At 36.2% G+C, this 23,157-nt stretch overlaps 5 protein-coding genes across 6 annotated transcripts; 3 read left to right on the top strand and 2 right to left on the bottom strand.

Moving 5' to 3' along the window:
* Positions 1-931: 931 nt before the first annotated feature.
* Positions 932-5,402, bottom strand: LOC117918019 (exocyst complex component SEC15B). 2 transcript variants are annotated; one of them, XM_034834541.1, is made up of 2 exons: positions 2,846-5,402; positions 932-1,220 (listed from the first exon to the last, which is right to left on the bottom strand). In XM_034834541.1, the coding sequence occupies exon 1, from the start codon at positions 5,270-5,272 to the stop codon at positions 2,864-2,866; it is 2,409 nt and encodes an 802-aa protein (XP_034690432.1). In that variant the 5' UTR covers positions 5,273-5,402; the 3' UTR covers positions 932-1,220; positions 2,846-2,863. The 2 variants fall into 2 exon arrangements, with proteins under 2 accessions (XP_034690432.1, XP_034690431.1); XM_034834540.1 differs by having other exon boundaries at positions 940-1,644.
* Positions 5,403-10,363: 4,961 nt separating this feature from the next.
* On the top strand, positions 10,364-13,689 carry LOC117918497 (60S ribosomal protein L18-2). The gene is made up of 5 exons (XM_034835205.1): positions 10,364-10,465; positions 10,554-10,643; positions 10,735-10,863; positions 11,542-11,714; positions 13,244-13,689. The coding sequence occupies exons 1-5, from the start codon at positions 10,463-10,465 to the stop codon at positions 13,410-13,412; spliced, it is 564 nt and encodes a 187-aa protein (XP_034691096.1). The 5' UTR covers positions 10,364-10,462; the 3' UTR covers positions 13,413-13,689.
* A 403-nt stretch (positions 13,690-14,092) lies between these two features.
* LOC117918496 (epoxide hydrolase A) lies at positions 14,093-16,769 on the bottom strand. Its single transcript, XM_034835204.1, has 3 exons — positions 16,210-16,769; positions 15,174-15,415; positions 14,093-14,685 (listed from the first exon to the last, which is right to left on the bottom strand). Exons 1-3 carry the CDS (start codon positions 16,672-16,674, stop codon positions 14,439-14,441), a joined length of 954 nt encoding a protein of 317 aa, XP_034691095.1. The 5' UTR covers positions 16,675-16,769; the 3' UTR covers positions 14,093-14,438.
* A 3,198-nt stretch (positions 16,770-19,967) lies between these two features.
* On the top strand, positions 19,968-21,252 carry LOC117917744 (RING-H2 finger protein ATL64). The gene has a single exon (XM_034834118.1). The coding sequence runs from the start codon at positions 20,112-20,114 to the stop codon at positions 20,907-20,909; it is 798 nt and encodes a 265-aa protein (XP_034690009.1). The 5' UTR covers positions 19,968-20,111; the 3' UTR covers positions 20,910-21,252.
* A 768-nt stretch (positions 21,253-22,020) lies between these two features.
* Positions 22,021-22,763, top strand: LOC117919277 (pectinesterase inhibitor). The gene has a single exon (XM_034836416.1). It carries the CDS (start codon positions 22,060-22,062, stop codon positions 22,606-22,608), a length of 549 nt encoding a protein of 182 aa, XP_034692307.1. The 5' UTR covers positions 22,021-22,059; the 3' UTR covers positions 22,609-22,763.
* Positions 22,764-23,157: the final 394 nt, after the last annotated feature.

Below are 23,157 nucleotides of genomic sequence, written 5' to 3'. Positions count from 1 at the left end.
ATTGGGTTGAATATCATTATGGATCAGCTTTGTCCAGAGTATAGCTCATTATGCCTTGGAAAGAATCTTTACCATTCTAGTAATTCGAATCCATATCATCAAATCTGATTTAATCTAAAGATCTATTCCTATCCAAAAGGGAAATTTTTTAAAAAGGCGATGTTGAATTTATGTAAATATTTTTATATTATTAAAATTACCTTTTATTTTTTTTGTAAAAACATTTGTTTAGAATACAGTTTTAAGTTAAGATGACAAAGTAACCTAATTCGTTAAATAAATTGATAATATTTTAATCTGACTTGCATAATACAAATTTGATTCAAATTGACTCATTTAATAATTTTATTGCTTAATTTACTTATAAATTTAAATTATTTAACATATATTTTACTTATTTTACAATAAATATCAGACTTAATTCAATTTGATTATTAAATAAAAAAATGATTATTAACATGTTACCTTTTTAATAATTAGATAATATTCAAATTTTTGCTTTTAATTCGATTATAATAACATGTGAAGTTAGTGGTATGAAAATCGACCATATATTCGGCAGTTTTTCAATCAGTGCGTACCTTAGAAACTCGACTTATTCCAGTGGAGTAATCCGCAAAGAAAACAAGAACAGCTGAAGCGTTCTTGGGCAAGGCATTCGAAAACAAGTACTGAACTCCAAGAAGACTTGACGATATAATGTCTAAGATGAGGCGATGCTGGTCTGTGGGTAGATTGCTGATTAAGGGGATGCCAGGTTCTCATAAGGGAATAAACCCATCAATCTATATAGGGACTCTTCCTAGTATTGTTCAAAGCATACTTTTCAGTGGTATAGCATTGAAATATACTTTTTCGACATCTATTGAAAAAATATCATCAATTAGATGATATCATGTCTGCATTTGTTTATACCATCTACGAGATCTCATTACTTTGTACCCCAATCAATTAGATTGCATCAGCAGTTCTCAGAGTGTTTGAAATAAATCCATACAGAATAAGTGTATCACCTTCTTCACTAACAATTTAGCAGCATCTACTGCTTTTACTTCTAGCTAATGAGTCCATACGAGATGTGATAACAAAAACTTTGTGTAAAGAACAGTTCCCTCACAAAAATTAAAAAGAGAAAAGTATCTTAGCAAAATTCATAAAATCATGAAATAATAGAATACATAATCTTTCCCATCGATCAATCTTCATACTTTCTTCACATGCTGAACAACACCAAGAATGGATCTCAGTAGGCTAAAAAAATCATTGTGTAGCTCAACCAGCAGCCTCACTTATTAAAGAAAATGGCAGTGTAAAACAAATTATAATGAAGAATGTAGCAAATGTGCATAAAACCATAAATCTGCCAAGAAGGCCAGTGTCCGATCATGATCAAAAGAGGAAAATGACAATATGGGGCACAACACTTCTCTTCCATCACTGCCACCTAGGGCTTCAATCCTGAAAATTTCCGTCATTTCATTGAGAAGTAAATGTTCTTTCCCCATCCTTTTTCATCTAATTTATTATTAGTTTTTTGCCTTCCAGTTAGATGGAAATGAACCTGAAAACTCCCTCATCTCCAGCCCAAGGACTTGCCGCTTAAGCTAGGCGTCAAGCTCGATTCTGGTACTTCCCACCATCATCCTAATAAAGAAAAAAACAGCTTTAGGACTTTTATTCAGAATTTTCTATCCCTCTCTCTCTCTCTCTCTCTCTCTCTCTCTGACTATGGTCAAGAATATGGAGCTTTGCAATGAGATTGCCAACTTAATCAGTGTTAGAAAGGCACATGATTTGCTGGTTAGGAATGGTCCACATCATTGCAACAAGATGACACAAAAGGGTCTTCAGCAAATAAACCAAAGGCTCCCCAAGAGCTATGATCACAACATTGCACATATCAAGGTTTATGAAAAGCAAATGGAAAGTCATATCATTCAATTCTCTTAGCCAAGTACTGACGATTATTTTGCAATTTTATAGAATGCATATCTGATTAATGAAATAGTGGGTCCCACTAACTTCAATGTGAACCTCATATATGGAAATGATGAAAAGGCTTTTATGAACTACTAACAAAGTTCCCAACCCATCACCCAAGGAGCCTTGCTCCATCTATGTTCAACACCAATCCAACTTCACTGTTGCAACCCATCAAAAGAAACCTAAATCTTCAACCAACAACAAGAAACTTTTGAATCTTGTTATGCTACTTCCATCCATGTCATTTCAACAATCATCTTCTATTTGCACCCTAAACAAGCATCAAACCAACTCATTACCTACATTACAATTGGAATTCATACTTCAGTTAGAATTTTCATGTCTTATTACCCATTAGTAGTAGTTCTAGTCTCTCACTCACACTCAGAAGGCCTAATGTAAGGCATATGTAAGCTTAAACATGCAACAGGAAGGCATCTGTAGAGAATATAGTCAATACCAGTGTCCAACTCACTCTCTTACTCACACATGCAAACTTAAACATGCAATAGGATGGCAACTGTATAGATTACAGTCATTACAGCCAATCCCACTCCTGGACACCTACCATCCAATGCACAAGTGCATAGAATTGCATAATTGCATTTATATTTTATACTATATCTACTGAAGGATATAAAAGTTAAAATAACAGAAAATTCCATCATATGGCTACAAAGAATTTAGTACAACCAATGCGTAAATACGAGTAATACATACAAAATGAAATATGCACATCGCACAACATAATTAAAAAAGAACTGGTAGGGCTTATCAGCAAGCAACCAAAGTTAGCAATGAACCACTACGACACAATGCCAATCACGAATAAGAGGTAGGGGGAAAGTAAACCAAACTGTACCTATAGCTTGATATTGAATCAGCTCACATCCCTGAGTCTTTTTATCAATATATCCAAAGACTTCTTTTTGGGGTTCTGCTTGAGTCCCCTCCCTCCAAAGGTTCCAAATAGCCTGTCTGAAGGATCTCTTAACTTCTCTGAAATTGCGATAACTTTCCTGTAGTCCAAAGCATTATAACTCCTCTCCCTGATTACAGGATTCAGAAAATTCTCTGGGTGGTTGCTCAGTAGCAAATTAATCAATTGCCTTCCCTCAGAAAGAGCAGTTTTCAACTGATTAGCATCTGCTTCTGACAGAAGTGAAGCTTGATTGTCTGCAAATGATTCTAACAACCGAATATCAACATCAATCCCCATAACTGCATTTACATTGAACCTCTTAACGGAATCCCCAAGGAGAGTCCCAACAATCTTTTCTGATATGTGAGAAAGAACATCTTGTAAAACTCTTTTAAGAACCTTAGCTGGGAGTATCTGCTGAGCGGTTGAAACTAAAGTTTCCAAATATATAATCACCTCATTCACAAATTCATTTCCACTCTGTGGAGGCTCATCAGCCATCCAGTTCACATTTTCAATCAATGTCATGAACCCATCAACCTTTGCCTTCAGCAACCCAGAAAGCATCTCTTCCGCTGCATCACGGGCATTGTTCAGTGGAAACTGTCTCCTACCCCTTTCTGCCATTCTCAGAGGAATGCCCGAAAGCTGTGCAGCATGACGAAAGAAGAAATCACAAGCACGCTCTAGTACAACCATATTTGCTGCAACCTGCATTGCCTGGGAGACACCGTGAATTGATGTATTGATAAGCTTTAACAGAGCTCCATCCAGAACCTCATTCAACAGCCTATCCAAATACTTCTTCACAACATCATAGAATTCTAGCTGCCCGCCATATGACATGAAGCTCACAGAATCCTCAATAAATGACCGCACGATGCGGCAACAATCTGGCACCGTAGATGAAAATGGGGCAACAAAAGGAAATGCTGGTGTTATATCTGATGTTTGTAACTGAAATGAAAGTACATTCATTGAATACTCATACTCTTTTTTCATTAACATCTGTTCAAACTTGTCAGCTGCAAGCACTTCTCCAATCTGCTTACGACAATCAGATAACAACAACTCATGGTACTTGTCCCGGTGCTTGCTTAAAACATCTAGCAAAGGATCAACTGGGTACCCATACCGCCGCAGTGTAACTCCAAGCAAACTCACATAGTCCTTTATCAACAAAAGATGATTTGCAGTTTGCATTCTCGAAAACTGATCCTCTAATACAGAACACATTTTGCTAACAGCAGTTTCCCACAAATTCTCTACATCCATTTTCAAAATTAAACCTCCACTAGTCCTAAGAACTCGATCTTCTACTATAAAGAAACCAGCAATTTGCGCAAAAAATGTCTGATGAGATTCGAGAAAAGGTGTCATTGAGGACACCTGAAAGTCCGAAGTCAATTGAAGTTTGCGATTCTCAAAATAGTACTGTCTGAACCGATCTTCAAGCCCTAGGGTTTGGTGTATATGATAAGCCCTATATAGAGAAGTCAAATCAAACCCTAGCACACCACTACTACCATTGTTATAGCCATCCTTACCTTGATCACCGAGTCCATCATCGTCATCTTCTTCTTCCAAAGCATAAACACAGTCTCTTAAACTAAGTCGAGTCTGTTCCTCGGCTTGCCGTTGTTTGATGCGAAGCTCCTCCTCTCGCTGCCTTGCAGATGACGCTTGTCCAATCGCCAATTGCCCAAGATTCCTACTCACTATTCGAATCTCCACAAGCCAATCCCCAAACTCCTTATTGATCTTCCTCTCGATATACGATCGAATCTCCGGGATCTGCTTCTCTAGCATTTTCCGCAGCGTCGACGACGGAGTTTTGTCAATGAATTCACCCTCAATCGAATCAACACACTTCAAAGCCATGTAGAAATTGTTATTCGACAAATGAAGATTGGCTCTGGAGCAAAGATCCGCCAATTTCACGCACTTACGAACCGACTCAAGCGCGAGGCTCACGTTCTGGCTAATGTTTCGAGCCTCCACGAAGGCGTCAAGCGACGAAAGAAGAGGCCCGGCGACGGACTGTAGTTTGATGTTGGAATTAGAGAGTGATGATTTGAGGGAATCAACATCGGAGAGGAGAGATCGGAGGTCGTCCACGGCCATGATGAAGTCTTGGTAGTGCGCTTTGCAGACCTCTTCGATTTCCGACTCTTTGGATCGGGCGAAGTGGCGTAGGTGGTGAAGCAGCGTCTCCGGCTTGCCAGAGGTGAAGGCTTTGCGAACGAAGGGACCGAGATCTTCATTGTTGCAGATGGCGGAAGAGAGGAGAAGTTGATCAAACTTCTCAGAGGAGTCGCCGTCGGCGGCCGCCGGGGCCACTTTGCGGCGCATTTTCGACGACTGCATCGTTGTTTAACCGTTGGAGACGGCGAAGGAGTAGCGGCTACGGTCACGGACAGAGGGGATTTAGGGACCGAAGATTTGGCCTGGAGAGAGAGGCGTTTTCACTTTCACTAAAATGCCACTGCAAATGTGGAGAATGACCCAGACTAGTAGGGCCTGGGACGGGTATAATGGTAAATTAATGGGCAAGATGTGATTATTTGACTTTGATGATTCCTCGACGGCGGCGTCATCGGGTATGTGTCCAAGTTTGGGACTCAGAAACACAAACTCTTGACGCGTCAAAATACAATTGGAACAACTGGCAAATTTGTCCTGTTCCGCCAATAATTCTGTAGTTTGGATTAAAGAATTACCAGGATCAATTATACCACATAACCATTCCAGATTTTGTTTCTAACTTTTTAAAAATAAAACAAGTGAACAACTAGAAATTATTGTTTTTCTATATTATGATTAAAAAAATTAAAACTTGAAAGTTAAACTACTATTAAAAAATATTTTAAAATAATATATTTATAAATTTACAATTTTAAATATGTCATAGTTATGTTATAATAGGCTTAGTGCATTAGAATCTTATTGTATCTATGAATTATTTCAATTAATAAATAATCAAATTTAAATTATTTATTAAACAAGTGGATATTATTGAATGGATCGTATTCACTTTAAAAACATTGAAATCTAATATCAGTAATTTACAATCCCTTATTTGAGATTAAAGTATATAAATTTACCTGATTGTTTTGCTAACTTATTTTCTAATACTTATAAGTTGTACTTTGATCTAGGTCCACAATACAACATCTCCAATACTCTAATGGGTTCCTCTGAGATGTAAGGAGATGCAGTTGTTTCCAACAAATCTAAAATTCAACCATATGAATTCTTTTTAAAAAGATTAGGAATGATAGAACAAGTTCGTTGATTTTTTCAAGGTGTTCGGCTAGGGTTTATATAAGGTTACAAACTAAGATTTATAGAATTTTCTAAAAATAAAACTCCGTGAATTTTCAAAAACAAATTTTGTCATATTTTAACAGATTTTGAATGACCGATTGAGGGCATTAACCATCGCTCCAACCCCTCTTATTTTTCCAAAACATCAATTTAAACATTTTAGTTCATATAAAAAAAATATGAATCCACTTTAACCTTTCAATCACTTTAACTTGCCATCAAATAAACTTTTTTAGGTTTACTTAAGACTTTTTGATTGAGACAACAACTTTAAATCTTAAGTGGAGAGTAAGGTAGTATTTGTTTTCTTTTTTACTTAGTTCTAAATAGAATTTTAATACTTTATAGTATTAGGTACATTGTTTTATTTTTGTAATATTTTATTTTTATTAAGTATTAAAAAAAAAACTAACACGTTACTTTTTTTATTTAGAAAAAACCAAGTTTTTTTTGTACGACAAAAAGTTTATAATAAGTCTTGAAAAAATAGAAAAATAATTGATCTAAAGTCCGAAAGTAAATTGTTTTAAGCAAAAAATAAAATAAAAGAAAAAAACAATCACCCTCTTAAGTAATTATTTAAAAAGATTCATATATTATTATCAAGTTTAATAATTTCATATACTAATTTTTATCTTCATTTATCATTTTCCTTTATGAAAATCATTATGCCACTACATTCCTCTTTTCCTTGAAATCATTTATCATTACTATTGTACCAAATTTAATCAATTTAGATGAATCATCTATACTATTATATGATGGGATATTTTTAATTACTTTTTTTTTTTTAATATTTCATATTTTGATATGTGTAGACCCCTCTTGGACCAAGGGGTATTTTCATATCACCCTCTAGAAGAGCTGTCAGCTTGTTTTTGGAGTGGGAGCCGATTTCCGAAGGAGCCAAGCTGCATGGGACACATGGCCAAGGACACCGCCACCTTGCTATGGTGGTGGTTGGGATGGAGACCTTTGGTTTAACATGGAGCAGAGTAGTTGGACAGAAATGGAGAGATACTTATAGAGAATGAGGAGTTTTGTGGGGAGGGGACTGAGCATGAGATTGAGAGAAAGATAGACAGCAATAAATATGGGTGAGCTTAGAAAAAAACCGGAGAGCGGGGATTGAGAGAAAAAACAATTTTTTTTTTAAAAGGGGACGTTTTGAGAGAAAAAACAGGGGAGCTTTACAGCAACCCCTCCACCAACAACTCCACCACCGGTTACTCTTCCACCAATCACTCCACCAGCCACTCCGCCACCTGCAACCCCTCCACCGGTTCCTCTCGCCTCTCCACCACTAGCAGAGGCGCTTGGATTGATCTCGGACGAAATCTCACCAGGCCAGCTGCGAACAATGTGAATGGAGTGGAAAGGTTGTGGTCGATGAAGAAGGTGGCCGTGAGCTTGGCATTTGGATTGACACTGAGCTTGATGATCTGAGAGAGAAAGAGCACCGGGAGAAAGAGAGAGGAGTCTTCCAGGTGATAGATTTTCTCTTCTTATATCTGCTTCTAGATGTTAGTTTTCTCTGCTAAAAATTCATAATGGGTAAGGGAAAGGTTCACGTCAACATAGTCAAATGGGTTTTTGATGTATTCAAATGGGTCAATTCTCTTTTGGATGATTTTACTTTAAACCAGAAAAATTATTCTTAGTTTCCACGGGACTTACTAATTCTTGTTTGAAATCAGTGATTCATTGGGTTCGCATTGCTATATATTTTGCTTTTTGCTTAAAAGTTCAAGCACTTCTTCATTCTTCTTAGCTAAATAGCCTGAGTTTGAAACTTAAGATTCTTCTTTTGTCTCATAATGTCAGTGGAATTTGGAAGGTTTTCTGTGTGATTTCGTTTGAAAAAAAAAATGGGGATTGTGTTAAATCAAGTGTTGGTCAATTGTTGAATCTTCTTATCATTTGAACTTACAATCTCTGTTTCTCTCATCTTTGCTGAAATTTGGGGAGGTTCTGTGTGTGTTTTTTTTTATTGGAAAAAATGAAGAATTATGATGTGTCAAATTCAAATTTCTTTAAGGAAATGTCTTTACATGACGTGAGATTTGACTCCGATTCTTTTTATGAGGTGGGTTGATGGAAAATGGGTTTGTTGCCACTCATAATAAAGTTGAAAATAAGGTTAGCACGTGGAGAAATGAAATTTGCACATGAGGATCACCACAAACTCTTTTTTTTTTTTTTTCTTGATAGTTTGATATCAAAGTTCAATTATCTAAAGTTTCAATTTCCAAATTTATTTTTTTAAAGATTCCGTTTTCAAATAAATTTCTAAAACTCTATTTTTTTTAATTTAATTTTTCAAAACTCAAATTTTTAAGTTTAATTTTTAAGACTTTAACCTTCCAAACTTTAATTAGTTTTAAATTTAATTTTTCAAACTTTCATTTTCAAATGAATTTTTGAAACTTTTTCTTTTTAATTTAATTTTTCAAAACTCCAATTTTTAAGTTTAATTTTCAAAACTTTAACTTTCAAAACTTTAATTATTTTCAAATTTGATTTTCAAAACTTTCATTCTCAAATAATTTTTCAAAGTACCAATTTCCAAATTTAATTTTTTAAATATTTTATTTTCAAAACTCCAATTCTTAAATTTAATTTTCAAAACTCCCATTTCCAAATAATTTTCCAAGATTCCCATTTTTTAAATTTAATTTTCAAAACTTTCATTTTCAAATAATTTTCCAAAATTCCAATTTTTAAATTTAATTTTCAAAACTTTAATGTTCAAAGTTTAATTTAATTTTCAAAACTCCATTTTTTTAGTTTAATTTTCATAACTTTAATTTTTTTTCAACTTTAATTTTCTTTTAATTTTTCAAAACTTTCATTTTCAAATAATATTTTCAAAATTTCAATTTTCAGAACTCCCATTTCCAAATATTTTTCTTAAAATTTCAATATTTCAAAACTCTAATTTTCTTTCAAATAGTTTTAATTCCACTCCATTTTCAAATATTTTTAATTCACAAATTCCCTTTAATTTTCAAATAATATTTTGTTTTCCTTGATTTTTTTTAATAAGCAGAAAGATAATTTTCATAATTTCAGAACAATGGAATTTGAGGGATTAATTCATGTAAAATGAATTGGGCTTTGATGGGGGCCCCACTAGTTGTCAACCGTTATGCTTAATGAATATTGTTTGATATTTGTCTTGATGTTTTATATGAATGTGATAATTTTATACTTGAACTAACTTTGTTCACATAATAGCGCATTATTATTTACTACTAAGGTACGATTGATATTATTGATTTTCTAGTTAATTGTCACACTTGCTTCACCCTTTTTAGTAAATACCTGTTTTTAGGGACTTAGAGAGGTATTATGGTATTTATCGTATTTTCTCAATAAGTAATCAGACCCCCGTACAGACTTTGGTTTTCTTTCTTATTTTGTTTTCCAATAAAAATACATGGCGACTCTAAGTTTTTTTTTTTTTAAAAATCATAAATTTCCACAAATAAATAAAAAATGAGTTTGTCATCGAATGGGAACGTATCGTGCAAAATACGAGGTCCACAATATGATATTATTTAATTTATTATAGGATATTAAAACATTAAATAAATGATACATAATAATTAAAATCAATAATACTTATTTTGACATATTAAAACATATAGTCTTTGTCATGTTATGTAACAATAGGGTTAGATTTTTTTTTTAATCAATAAATGTGAAAAATTTAATATATATATATATATATATATATATATATTATTTTGATATACTTAAATATATTAATTGGTTTATTTTATTAAAAGATAAATTAAAATACAAATTCAAAAAATGAGTTCCATCTTTTAAAAGCATAAGATATAATTAAATTAATAAAAATAATAATTAGATATTCTATATTTAAATTAATGAATATTCAAGTAATCATTAATTTTTAATTTGTAAAAAATTATAAATAAAATGTATTTAAAAAAAATTAGATTTAAGATATTTTGGTTTTATATTATTCATAAAATAAATTTTTTCTTTCTAAATATTGAATAATTTTTTGTACTAGTACAAAAACGCTACTACTCCGGAACATTGATTGTGGAATAGCCACGTGTTCGGTCAATGATTCGACTCCACTAGAAACGATGGACCTCAGGCCCAGCAGATACTCGAACTCAAACCCTCAATCTCCTCCCCAAATAAAACGCCGTCGTTCCAAAACCCTAGCCTCTCTTCTTCACATCAACAGTAGCAATGGTATGGTCGCTCTCCAAAACCGTAATGGAGCTAACATTAACGCCTATTTCATTCAATTTCTGAAGCTATTTTCTTCTTTCATTTGCAGGGCATCGATCTCGTCGCCGGCGGCAAGAGCAAGAGGACCAAGCGAACGGCCCCCAAGTCCGATGATATTTACCTCAAACTCCTCGTCAAGGTTTTTGTTTATTCATTTCCTTGTAGATTAATGATAGGCATGTGGATTGAGAATGTCAATGATTCGTTGGGTTCGGTGGTTTTGTGATTAGCTGTACCGATTTTTGGTGCGGAGGACTGGGAGCAAATTCAATGCGGTGATACTGAAGCGGCTCTTCATGAGCAAGGTCAATAAGCCGCCTTTGTCACTTTCCCGTTTGGTTCGTTACATGGGCGGAAAGGTGGGTTCTTGTTTCTCTTTTTATGTATTGATTAATAAATGTTTGATTGCTGGGGAAACTGGGGAAAGAGAAGAAGATGGAATTTTGATTTTATAGTCAGCGTGGAAGCGGAGAAAATGGAGAAAAAGGAGAGAATTTTCGTTGGTCTGTTAAAAATTGGTGGATTTTGTCATAACCTCGATTCTGTTATAATATAACAGAAGGTTTAGATTCAAAGTTTTCATTTAGTTTAGTTTCCTGCGTTTTCTCATCGGCCAAACAGAGTGTTGTTGTTTTGCTGCGGAAAAATCTGCTCAACTAAGCGTGATAGGTGCTTTAAAATTACTTTACTAGGTAAAAAGAAAATTGGGAAAAGGACAGAACATTTTGGGTTGTATCTGTCCCTTGAAAGTGAAAAAAATTAGTGGAATCTATAACAACCTTGAGTTGGTTTGGATTCGAGGTTTTGTTTTAATTTATTTTCCTAGTTATACAATCATTTTGGTAACTGAAGTAGAAATCATAGGTGTTGGTGTTTGGTTGGGGCAGGGTTTTTTGTTTTCTTTGTTCTCCAGCAACAAGAACTCTAAACGGTGTTATCTTGCTTCCTCTGTACGTTTTTTCTTTCAGCAACCAAATGGAAAATAGATATAACATGTTTTTGTCTTTGATTAATTCTGTTGTTGGATTTGATTACAGGAGGGTAAGATTGCTGTGGTTGTTGGAACTGTTACCGATGATCTCCGAGTGTACGAAGTCCCTTGTCTGAAAGTGACTGCCCTGAGGTTCACAGAGAGAGCAAGGGCAAGGATTGAGAAGGCTGGTGGTGAATGCTTGACATTTGATCAGCTGGCTCTCAGAGCTCCTCTTGGGCAGAACACGGTATGCATCTTAGTGCTTTTGGTTTTGCTCTGTGTATAAGTGCAATGTTATGATCCAGTTTGTTTAATCATGCTTTCATGTTTTGCACCGTGCACAAGTGCGATATTATGATTTGGTTTATCTAATTAGGTAATGAATGATAAGATGGGAACATGCCACACTTCATGATGGACTAGGTGTGAATAGTTACATTGGATTTTCGGGCCCTTTGATTGGTGCTCCATGGCAGGGTGTTATTCTGTTTGCAATTTAGTTAAAGTTGGAAGAATGATATTAAATCTCTTTTAGCATCAAGCCCCTGGAGTGTAGCTCATGTCAGAGTTCACCTTTTTGGGCGTCCCCAATATTTAAGGGGCTTGGGGCTGAGGGGTGGGCCTATATCTTTGCTAGTGGTTGAGATAAATGCCCAGCTGTCAAGTGGATTCTCTGATTCCCACCTCCACCCACCCCCATCGAGAAAAAAAGAAAGCTTCAACAACTTAGGGGAAATTTCATCTTCTCTTTTATCAGTTGATGTGACCTTTTAGGTTATGGTGGTTGTCCCTAGTAGATCCTGTGGAGGCTGGTATACATGGTATGTTTATGAGTTTCATGTGATTCTGATTGCTGAATTGTGTTTATTGGTGATTTTATTCGCATGAGCAAGTTTGGTATGATATTCAACCGCTTGAATCAGACTGTATAACTGCTCTTTGGTCAAAAAGAGTTTTTGATTGGGAAACTTCTGGGGGATTAAGAATTCGTTTAATAGTGATTTTATGAAGCACTTCCAACTTTTCTAGCACTTGAAATTTTTTATCAAAAGAGTTGTTTGCGAGTGCTAGAAAGACTAAAAACGCTACTTAGAATTACTGTCAAACAAGTTCTAAATCTCATATTGTTACTGAGGATTAGGAATGGAAGATACTCGGGGAGTCTAGTAATGTAGAGAACGAAACATGTGAATGCAATCAGGTTGCTCTTAAATCTCATATTGTTACTGAGGATTAGGAATGGAAGATACCTGGGGAGTCTATTAATGTAGAGAATGAAACTGGTGAATGCAATAAGGTTGCTCTTGAAACATTCCTCTTTACCGCTTATCTATGATCAATCTGTCATGTTATGAAAGCTAGTCTTCTCACAAATTGCACAGTATGGGTTAAAAAATAGGCCATGGGGGTAGATATAGTCGGTTACAAAATTGCCTCCACAACCTCACCAACTCACTTCAAGTAAAACTAGTTGACCTTAACCTCTCCCACTCCTAATAAAATTGTGTGAAACAAAAGTCAAGCTGACAGCAAAACATCAGTTAAACTTAGGCATGCAACTTGCCTATCAAAAAAGAAAAAGGCACACATGTAGTTGGTGTTTCTAACACATGACCCAAGCATATCAGAGGGCAACCCAGAGCATTACATGCGTAATAGGTGTTCTATAATGCCATTGCTGTGTTTGTTCTATTGATAAATGATCTGAGAATGGATATCAAGGCTATGGGGATCAATATGGTAATACCTATTTTTGGCTACATGCTGCAGAACACGGTTCTGCTCAGAGGTCCCAAGAATGCTCGTGAAGCTGTGAAGCACTTTGGCAAGGCTCCTGGTGTGCCCCACAGCCACACCAAACCTTATGTACGGTCAAAGGGACGGAAATTTGAGAGGGCCAGAGGAAGAAGGAACAGCAGAGGTTTCAGGGTCTGACTTGTCATACTCATATCTATCAATCTTTTGCAAAAACATTTTTCCATCAGTTAGCCATGGTGGTTTTCCCCCTTCATTTTCCATTCCACCTTGCAGAACATTTATATTATCTGTAGCAGGATATCTTTTTTGCCCATTTATAATATGTTTTACCATTAATATGGTTATGAGGGACAGATGTGTACTCCTGAATATTTAGTAGTGTCACCCAAAATGTTTTGAGGGATTGTTTTACTGAGATGATTCTTTTATTCTAAATCTGCCGGATATGATGCTTTGGTTTTGAGTTATGCAATCCAGAGGGTTGAACGAAATTTGACCTGCGAAAGAAAACTGGGCCTAACTCACTGGACTACTAGTGTTTGATTTACAGCAGGGAACATCCCAGTTTTAAGTTCCATTTTCCCATTGTTTCTGATCCTAAATACAGGGAACATGCAGTTTTAAGTAAAAGCTTTTAGCTGAAACTGAAACAAGGATGATGCTGTCCAGATCCATACGCGTTTAATAAAAAATTTTACAATACCAATAATGTTATGTTGTTCTTATATTAAATGAAGCCATAGATATATAACAAAGTCTTAGTAAGGACCTCTCAACGGTAAATCTTGATCAACGCAAACCAACTATCAAGCTTGATAAACCCAAAACTGCTGGTGGTAATACTCCTCTCTAGCTTCTCAACAACCACATCCATATGGAAGCATAAACATTATTAAGATTTTTTTTTTCGACAGGTAGAAGGGCACCTATTCCCAGTCACAAGAGACTTTTCAATTTATCTGCATGTGGGTTTGCAGCCTCTAAATGCAAATAATTATCTCAAAATACATAACAATGCAATAGAAAATGAAACCTGTTTATTTGGAGGGTTTTGGACAGGCAAAAGCAGCATCAGCTTACAGCATAATATTTTATTTACCCCAATTTTTTCTCTGCTGCCTGAAACTGTTCCTTATTTCTGATCTAAAAGAAACTCCAGGTAAGCCTACAGAAACTTGGCATGAGAAAATACTGAGATTCTGATCAAAACCTCCGGATGAAGTCATATATGTGTGCATTGATTTCCTCTGGCCTTTCTTGGTTGATGAAGTGAGCCACTCCCTCCATTATAACCAACTCCTGCAAAAATGGCACTTCTCTCTTGAAGCCACCATTGTGTATGTATTCCTTGACACCCGGGGTATTATACGTAGTGTCGAGGTCTCCCACAATAAACTTGACTGGTACTTTTATTGGTACTCCAGTCCATGGTGCCAAAGCCTCCCAGCTTCTGCAACAATGAGAGGAAAAGAAAATCACCCCCCATTATACGCCCAGCTACTACCATGAATGATGAAAAATGACTGATCGTTTTCCATGGAAAGTATTCTTTGCGAGAATGTCTGAAAAGGGTTGGTTACTTTGTTGACACTAGTATGATGCAATTCTAAGAAAATAAAAATAGACATGCTTAATGAACATGTTGGATCAAAACTTTCTCGTATTAACTTCTACAAACAGAGGTGGTCATGGATTTGGGCTCAGGCCAAAGCATAAGTCATACAATATTTGATATATATGTGACTTTCTGCCAAAAGGAAAACAAACTTGTATAAAAACTGGAAGAATAGGGTTAAATTCTGGTATCAAAAGAAGCATCCGTGTATCCCTTAAATCAAGAAATAGTAAATAAAAGAAAATAAAAATGACTGCCAAAAAGTATCAATTCAATAATGCTGTCTTTTTGCTCATAATCAACAATGAGTCGGGCGAACTTACAGGTCCAAAGCTCGGTAGTAGTTCAATCCTCCAGTGAAGCCATTTTGGTTAAATTTACTGGCAAAGTAATTGATGTCTTCTTGTGATAGCCAAGGTGGTAAGGCAGTTGGGGTCTTGAGCGCACCACTGTACCATGATTCTTTGGGCATCCGAGGTGGACGTGGATTACGAGATCCAAGAAAAATTTTCATTACTGTCTCAGTGCCAAGACGAGCAAACTCGTTTTCTGCCAGTCCTGGCTCCTGCAGCCAACCTCAGCAAAATTTTGTAAGATGGGTAGTCCAAGCCATTCAGATATATATGAGAACATCATGGTTTTGAATATATATATATACTGCAATCAATAATTGTTCTTCTAATTTTACATTTTCCCCATTTTTTTGGATCATAACTACTCAAAACCATGCTTCAACCATCTAAGAAAGAGATCTAACACTCTGCAATATTCATCCGGTAGAAAACCATTGGTGTGACAATTCATAATACCATTTCATCTCAAGGCCTATATAATCAATCTGCTTTCTACGCATTTATCATTGACATGGTGCTTGGTGTGAACAGACCAAAGAGATGAATAAATCTGCCTGACATGGCTTCAACGAGGTCAGAGAATTCCCAAATGTGAATGAGGGAGAGTTTCATCTTCCAACAACCCTAATAAATGAACTTCTAAAAATGAAACAAAATCCCTCAATTTGATTATTAATGTAAAAATAATTGCTTTGCCAGGATTATCCATAACTGCAATTAGAAAAAGTAATGTTTGCAGCAGAATCAATCTTTGTCCCAATAATCTCAAACCCATATTGTAAATACTTAACTAAATACGATCAGACCCAATTGAATTCATCCCAAACAAACAGGACAATCAAAATTTTGATTCACACCCAATTGAATTCATCCAACAACAAACCACAAAATGAAAAAGAACAGAGCAAGCCCATATATCAATTTGCAACCACGAATCAGTCCAATCGAAACCCAATTGAATTCACCAGAAAAATAAACAAAAAACAAGGGAGAAAAAGAAACTAACCTGAAATCTGCACATATAGTAGTCATCGCCAAACAGAACTCTCATCGACTCAATGGGCTTCCTCGTTGGGTTCCGAGGCCGAAACACCACACTCATGTTCACCAGAGCCTTGACCCTATCAGGCCTAAGCAAGCAAAAGTGCCAGGCGATGGCAGCACCCCAGTCGTGACCCACGAGGAAGACCTGGCCGAGACGGAGAGAGTCGAGGAGGGCGATGAGGTCGCCGACGATGTGGAGAGCCGTGTAGCTGGCGGGGGAGGGAGGGGCGTCGGAATCGCCGTAGCCGCGGAGGTCCGGGGCGATGGCGCGGTAGCCGAGGGAGGAGAGGGAGAGGAGCTGGTGGCGCCATGAGTACCAGAGCTCTGGGAAGCCGTGGAGGAAGAGGATTGGTGGGCCTTCACCAATCTCTGCAACGTGCATGTTTATGCCATTTACTCTTAGGTTTCTATGCTGAATTTTCTCCATTTCTGTGGATTTCTTCTCTCTTTGCCTCTAAAATGGGTGATTTTGGTTGTCAGTCAGCAAAAGAGATGAGGATGGTGGAAGAGTCAATCTTTGAGTTGACTCACAGCTCTGTCTGTATACTAACTTTCTCGACCCACAAGGTAGAAAAAGTAAAAACGGAAATTCCATTAAAATGAATAAATTTATTTCTAAATCCAAAAAAATAATCCGACCCCTTTTATAGATAACGAAATAATTATTTTATTATTTTAATCAAGTATTTCAAAATAAAAGGAAATTAAAATTTTATTATTTAATATAACATGCCACATTAAGAAGAAAATTGAATATATTAAAAATGATTGAAATCCCTTCTCTTCTGGCTGGGCTGGGCCTCATGATTGGGGCTGTCCAAATACCTAAACTTCCTACTTTTAGAAGCTTAATGGGCCACATTCAAGCCCAAAGGGGTTTGCGCTTAAGTTTCAGAAAGCCCAAGCTTGGAGAGATGGAGCCCAACCATCACCATAAAGGCTATGTCCAAGTCAAATGAGTTTCATGGGTCCTTTACATTGGCTTCAAAACCAACGTGGGCTTGGAAAGACCTAGGATGTTGAGCAGTCAAAAAGCCTATATTTTTTAATAATTTTTAATTTAAAATGAACTTTTATAATATCAATATTATTTTTTAAAAATTTATGAATTTGATTTCAATTTCATTTTTTTTGCTTCTAACACACACTAAAACTTAAAAAGTTATTCAAAACTTTTTAAAAAAAATTTAAATTGAAATTTTAATTATCAATTAAAGCTTTAATTAAAAAATAAAATTTCAATTAACAATTACGATTTCATTTTTTAACTTGATATCTCAATTGTCAATTAAGATTTTAATTAGAAAAAAAGTTTCAATTGTCAATTAAGACTTAGAGTGTGTTTGTGAGTAATTTTAGAAAACTTTTTTAGTATTTCTAATATTTGAATGATAAAAAATTTCAAGTATTATAAATATTAAAAATGCTTTATAAAATCATTATCAAATAAACTCTTAATTTTTTTAATTTAAAATCTTAACTATCAATTGAAATTTAAGATAAAAAATAAAGTCTCAATTGTCAAAACTTTATTTTTTAATTAAAGTTTTAATTAATAATTATGAATTTATTTTTGAATTGAAAATGATTACATTGTAGTATAAATTTTAAAAGGATGGAAAGGGTATATTTTTATGCTCAAATGGATAATTTTGAGTCAAAATTCCAATGTGCGCCCGTTATGATTCCATACTACCGAAAAGCAGTTTTGGTTATCATAGAATGAACCAGGTTGGATTACGATGAATAACCCAACTTGGGAGACAGCTACTTGCCTACTCTACTATCCTCTGAATATTGAGATATTTTGATTTAAAAATAAAGAAAAAGATGAAGAATATTCAAAGTTTTTGAATAGATTTTTAGTTTAAAAATATTATAAAACCATTTAAAAAAATTATAAATTTATTAAATTGTTACATAAATATATTCATATTTTTGAACGAATTTTTATTTTAAAAATATTATAAAGTAAGTGTCAAAAGCTATTTTAACGGTTGAGACTGATTGAGTGAAAATCAGCTAAAATGTCATTTTAGCTGATTTTCTTTTAATCAGATTACATAATTAGAAATCGACCCGATTAACATAATAAGTCATCCTTTCAACCTACATTAATTTTAATAAATGGCATTATTGATGAAAGCAACGTTGCCCAAAAAAAATGAAATAAAATAATTTCCATGCAAGTTGTCCCTTGTCTCTCATTTCAACTTTCCCTTTCTTTATCCTATTTTTAGTAATTCCTCCTTTTATTATCTAACAGGGATGAATGGACATCCCTTTTAGATTTTTTAACGTGGCCCAGTTGGCTTATTTTATTATTAATTATCTTTTATTTAATTTTAAAAAAAAATTATGGTGAGCTTATTATTAATTATCATGAAAGCAACATTGCCCAAGAAAGATGAAATGAAATAATTTCCATGCAAGTTGGCCCTTGTATCTCATTTAACTCCCCTTTCTTTGTCCCATTTTTAGTAATTCGTCCTTTTGAGGACATCCCGACCAATACCATCATCAACAATGACAGGGAAATCTGTATAGGATGAATGGGGTCTGAACTTGGAAGCCCTTTCAGTGAAGGCTTCTGCAGCTTATTATTCCTTTACTCTTCCTTTCCCCCCCTTCCCCCTCTAGTGCTCTTCCCTGGCCCAGTTCTATTTTGAGATAAGGTTAGTAGGTTACAGACAACAAGCCAAGTTGAAATGCCCTCCAACCCATTTGCGCCCACAGAAAATGCAGACGAGGTTCCCACATCGCCTCCCCAAATTCAAGCCTATCCTCAAATAATCTTTATCACCTATCAATCTCAAAATTTGCAGGTAATAACGTTGGAAAAAGGAAAATTGAAGTTGGTAGGAAGGAAGGAAGGTAGCTACTACATTCCCAAGTAGAAAAGGACACATCAAATTTTGTGACACTGCAGAAAGCAATTAATAGCATTGCATCATTATGTGTCTGCGTCTGGGTGTGCAGCCCTAAAAAATTTTGTTGGATGTGCAGTCGGGTCTTGCTTAAACAAAAAAAAAGATGAACTAGAAGCCAAAACCAAGAGATGAGGACCCTGAGTCGGTTTCCCACATCGATTTGGAGTAGTAGCTATAGTAATGATGAGTAAATGCCAAAATCACAACGGCAATGATGGCAACAACATTAAGTTATATAAGTAAATGATAATGCACTAAATTCATCTATGATCCAGCATTATCATGCATCATTTTTTTATTATAATATAATTTGACATAATAATACAAATACGACATTTTATTGACAAAATAAAATATGTTATATCCTATAAATAACATATATGACATCCTTAAATATTATATTATATTTAAAATTTATAAATATTTTTGTTCTAATATTTAATATGTATAAATAATTTTTATTTTTTAACCAATAAATTAATTTTTAATCAAAAATTGATTTATGAAATATATAATATAAGACATATTCTATTTGTTTGATTGAAAATGGAAGAGGATAAATACGGAGATAATTTATCATATGATTATGATATGATTTTGGGAAACATGGTTACAAAATATTTTCCAATGATTTTGTAATATTTAAAATGTGAATTGAGGGGGCCTTGAGAAGATGGCTGTTTGTGGATTAAAAATTGAGAAGGGGAAAGAGTGTAGAATATTTAAAGTAGCAGAGAAAATATCAAAATAATAATGAGTGCAGCTGCAGTGAAAATTGCATAGCACCGCTCAGAGGAACCTTCCTCTTCACTTCCCAAAACCATCTCCACAGTCCACCATTCCCAATAAAACCCTCTTTCACTACTCACCCTTCTGATTTTCTCCTAATTCTCATCTTTCTCCCTCCGATTTCTCTCCCCTTTTTCCTCTGATCATGGATGATAACACAAGTGGAATTTCAAAGGGCTGTGCTCCGTCCAGCTATGCTCTTAGTGGAAAAGTTATGCTGAGTTCAGTTGTTATTCTCTTCACTGTTGTTGCTGTCATTGTTTTTCTCCATTCTTATGCCCGGTGGTTATTCCGTCGTGACCGGACTCGACGCCACCTCCGCCGCCGTAGCCGTAGCCGTATCCGCTTTGACTCGGACCGCACCACCGCCGTATCCGCCATCGACGGTGTCGTTGACCAGGGTCTCGATGTCTCCATCCTCAAGTCTCTTCCGACTTTTGTCTACTCGAAGGCCACTCACGGCCCAATTTTAGAATGCGCCGTCTGCTTATCGGAGTTTGAAGATGACGAGAAAGGCCGCGTTTTGCCGAAATGTAACCACTGCTTCCACAATGACTGCATCGACATGTGGTTCCACTCTCACTCCAATTGCCCACTCTGCAGAGCCCTTGTTCCGCTCCACCTTCCATCCCCGACCGAAACGGTCGTACCGGTTCTCGAACCAGCCGGAACGGAGACGATCTCCGCAGCTTCTCCCCGGTGCCCAAGGGATGATGAGGAAAACGAAACGGGTCCATCTTCTTCATCGACTCCGGGGACCTTGACGCTGTTGGAGTGCCGAAGGAAGCCACTAGAGCTGGTGGGTATAACGGTGGAGATGCCGGCCATGAGAGCAGGGGGGTGTAGAGGCTTGGAAGAGGTGGAGTTGGGAACAACGGAGAGCCAATCATCGAAGTCGCCGGGAAGTCGGATCCTGTCGTTGAAGAGGATTTGGAGCACATAAGACAATCTTTGACGGATCGAAAAGCTGATGATATTGGTCTGCGGGTATGGACGAAAACTTCCAAAAGCGTTTGGTTCGGAGTAGGTGGCAGTTGTACAGTAGAAAGATTAGGAGCCAAACGCATCCCCCGTTGCTAACACATAGAATCATTTTTTTTTTCCCTACTGTAATTTCCTAATGTAATACTACAAAAAAGGGGTCATTTTCACAATCATTTGGTAATTTGCCTGTTCATCCTGCCCGGATACGATGGCTGGAACGTGGGAATTTAATGAGCAGTTGAATATTGGATGTTCCATTCATGGCAGCAAGAAAAATAGCATTAATGGCGTGACAAGTGTTATATATGAGTTTGAATCCACTTTCGTGACAAGCTGTCCAAATAATACAAAATGGCAATAAAAGTAAAATTACCAGACTAGAAATGTCTATGGGCTGGGCTAAAGTCGGCACATGGCCTAACATTACAGTACCATCTCCTTCTATTTGTGGCAACTTTCAGGATATTTTTCTTATGTAGTGGGCCCAATGACTGTTTCTTAAGGGTTGTATGGATGAGGCTACCATGAGACAAAAGATTTTTATTTTAAAGAGTTGGGGTTCAAAATTATTTTCTTTTCATACCTCAATGCTGAAATAACTTTAGAGGTCTGCTGAGAGTTTGTCCATGTCACTAAATAGTGGGAAATGTCTCCTCTTTTTAGAACAAGTTTCAGTCAAAATGCAATGATTTCGCTTCTTTTCACACTATTTTGGAAACAATAAGAAGTAGTGAGAACATAAAGATTTCATGGCATAAGGCTGGAAATGGCAGAGGATCTTTGGGCTAGGAGGATGGGCCCGAATTTCTTGGCACAGCCCAAAGAAAACACAAACTTCCCACCTCAAAGCACAGCCCATTCTTTCTTTCTGCGAAAAGTATACAGTTGAATAGGAGAAATCAGTGGAAACCCCAAGAAAAGAATGCACAAAACTCACTCCGAGTCCGAGAAGAGTTCAAACCTTGTTATCTAGTGGCTAAGCGCATTTGTCTTAGCCTTTAATGGCCACTCTTCAATCCCTCCTCTCAACCACTTACTAGAGAAAACTATACATTACCCTCTTTCTGTACCCACCAAAGCATTCCTCATTTTTGTCCACCAAAAAAACAATGGAACCCAACTCAAGCTTCTTCTTCTTCTTCTTCTTTTTCTTCCTTTTACCTCTAGGCCATTGCTTCGCCCTCCAAGTCAATCTGACCGCTGGCAACGAACTGATAGAAAAGGTCTGTCAGCACTCTCCCCATAGTGATATCTGTATGGCCAGCCTTCGGACCGACCCGAACAGTGGCCAGGCGGACATGGAAGGCCTCGCCTTGATTGCACTCAAGGTTGCCCATGCAAATGCGACAGACACATCACAACATATAGCCAAGTTGCTGAACAATTCCACTTTGGACCCCTTCATTGAGCAGTGCCTCACAGACTGCTCGGAGCAGTATTTGGATGCTGTGGAGCAGATAGAGGACTCGCTTGTTGCCCTCACAGCCAAAGGGTTCCATGATGTTGACGCTTGGGTGAAGGCAGCAATAGCTGATGTGGACACATGCGAGCAGGGATTCAAGGAGAAGCCTGACTATGAGTCGATGCTGACCCATAGGAACATCATCTTTAAGCAGTTATGCAACAATGCCTTGGCAATCATTCATGACTTGCAGTGACTCTGACGTCTGAATCTTGTTTTCTATTGTTTTTGGTCTCATCTTTTGATCTCAATTACTATGATGAGATCATACATGATGCGCCTTGAGTGGTTGCGAATTAATGTTGTTGTTGTGATTATCATAATAGTGAACAATTCAATGCTGTTGTCCAATATCAGCCTCTTCTCAAAAAAATTTGTTCTTAGGATTAAAATTTTTTCTTGCTGGTCACAATTAGCATTAGGCCGGTAATTCAAGATATTCAACTAGTGGTAAGAATAAACCCACAACCTCAATCAATTCACTAGTAAATAATCTTTTAAGGGTGGATGCTTTTAAACAAACCTATATCGACTCCCATGAGTACCCAAACTTTTAGGTGCTAATCATGTCCATTACAACTAGCATTAGATAATTTAAGTTATTAAATTTCATGATAAGATTCGAACCTACAATCTTGATTAATTAGTTAATATGTACTCTTTTATGGGTGACTACTTTTAGGTAAACCTCGTGATTTTCTTTGCACCATGATTGTTCACGGGTCCTATTTGGTTATCCAAGCTA

This window comes from Vitis riparia, chromosome 7 (assembly GCF_004353265.1).
Source record: "Vitis riparia cultivar Riparia Gloire de Montpellier isolate 1030 chromosome 7, EGFV_Vit.rip_1.0, whole genome shotgun sequence".
Taxonomy (NCBI): Eukaryota; Viridiplantae; Streptophyta; class Magnoliopsida; order Vitales; family Vitaceae; genus Vitis; species Vitis riparia.
This window is presented reverse-complemented; position numbering and strand designations above follow the sequence as displayed.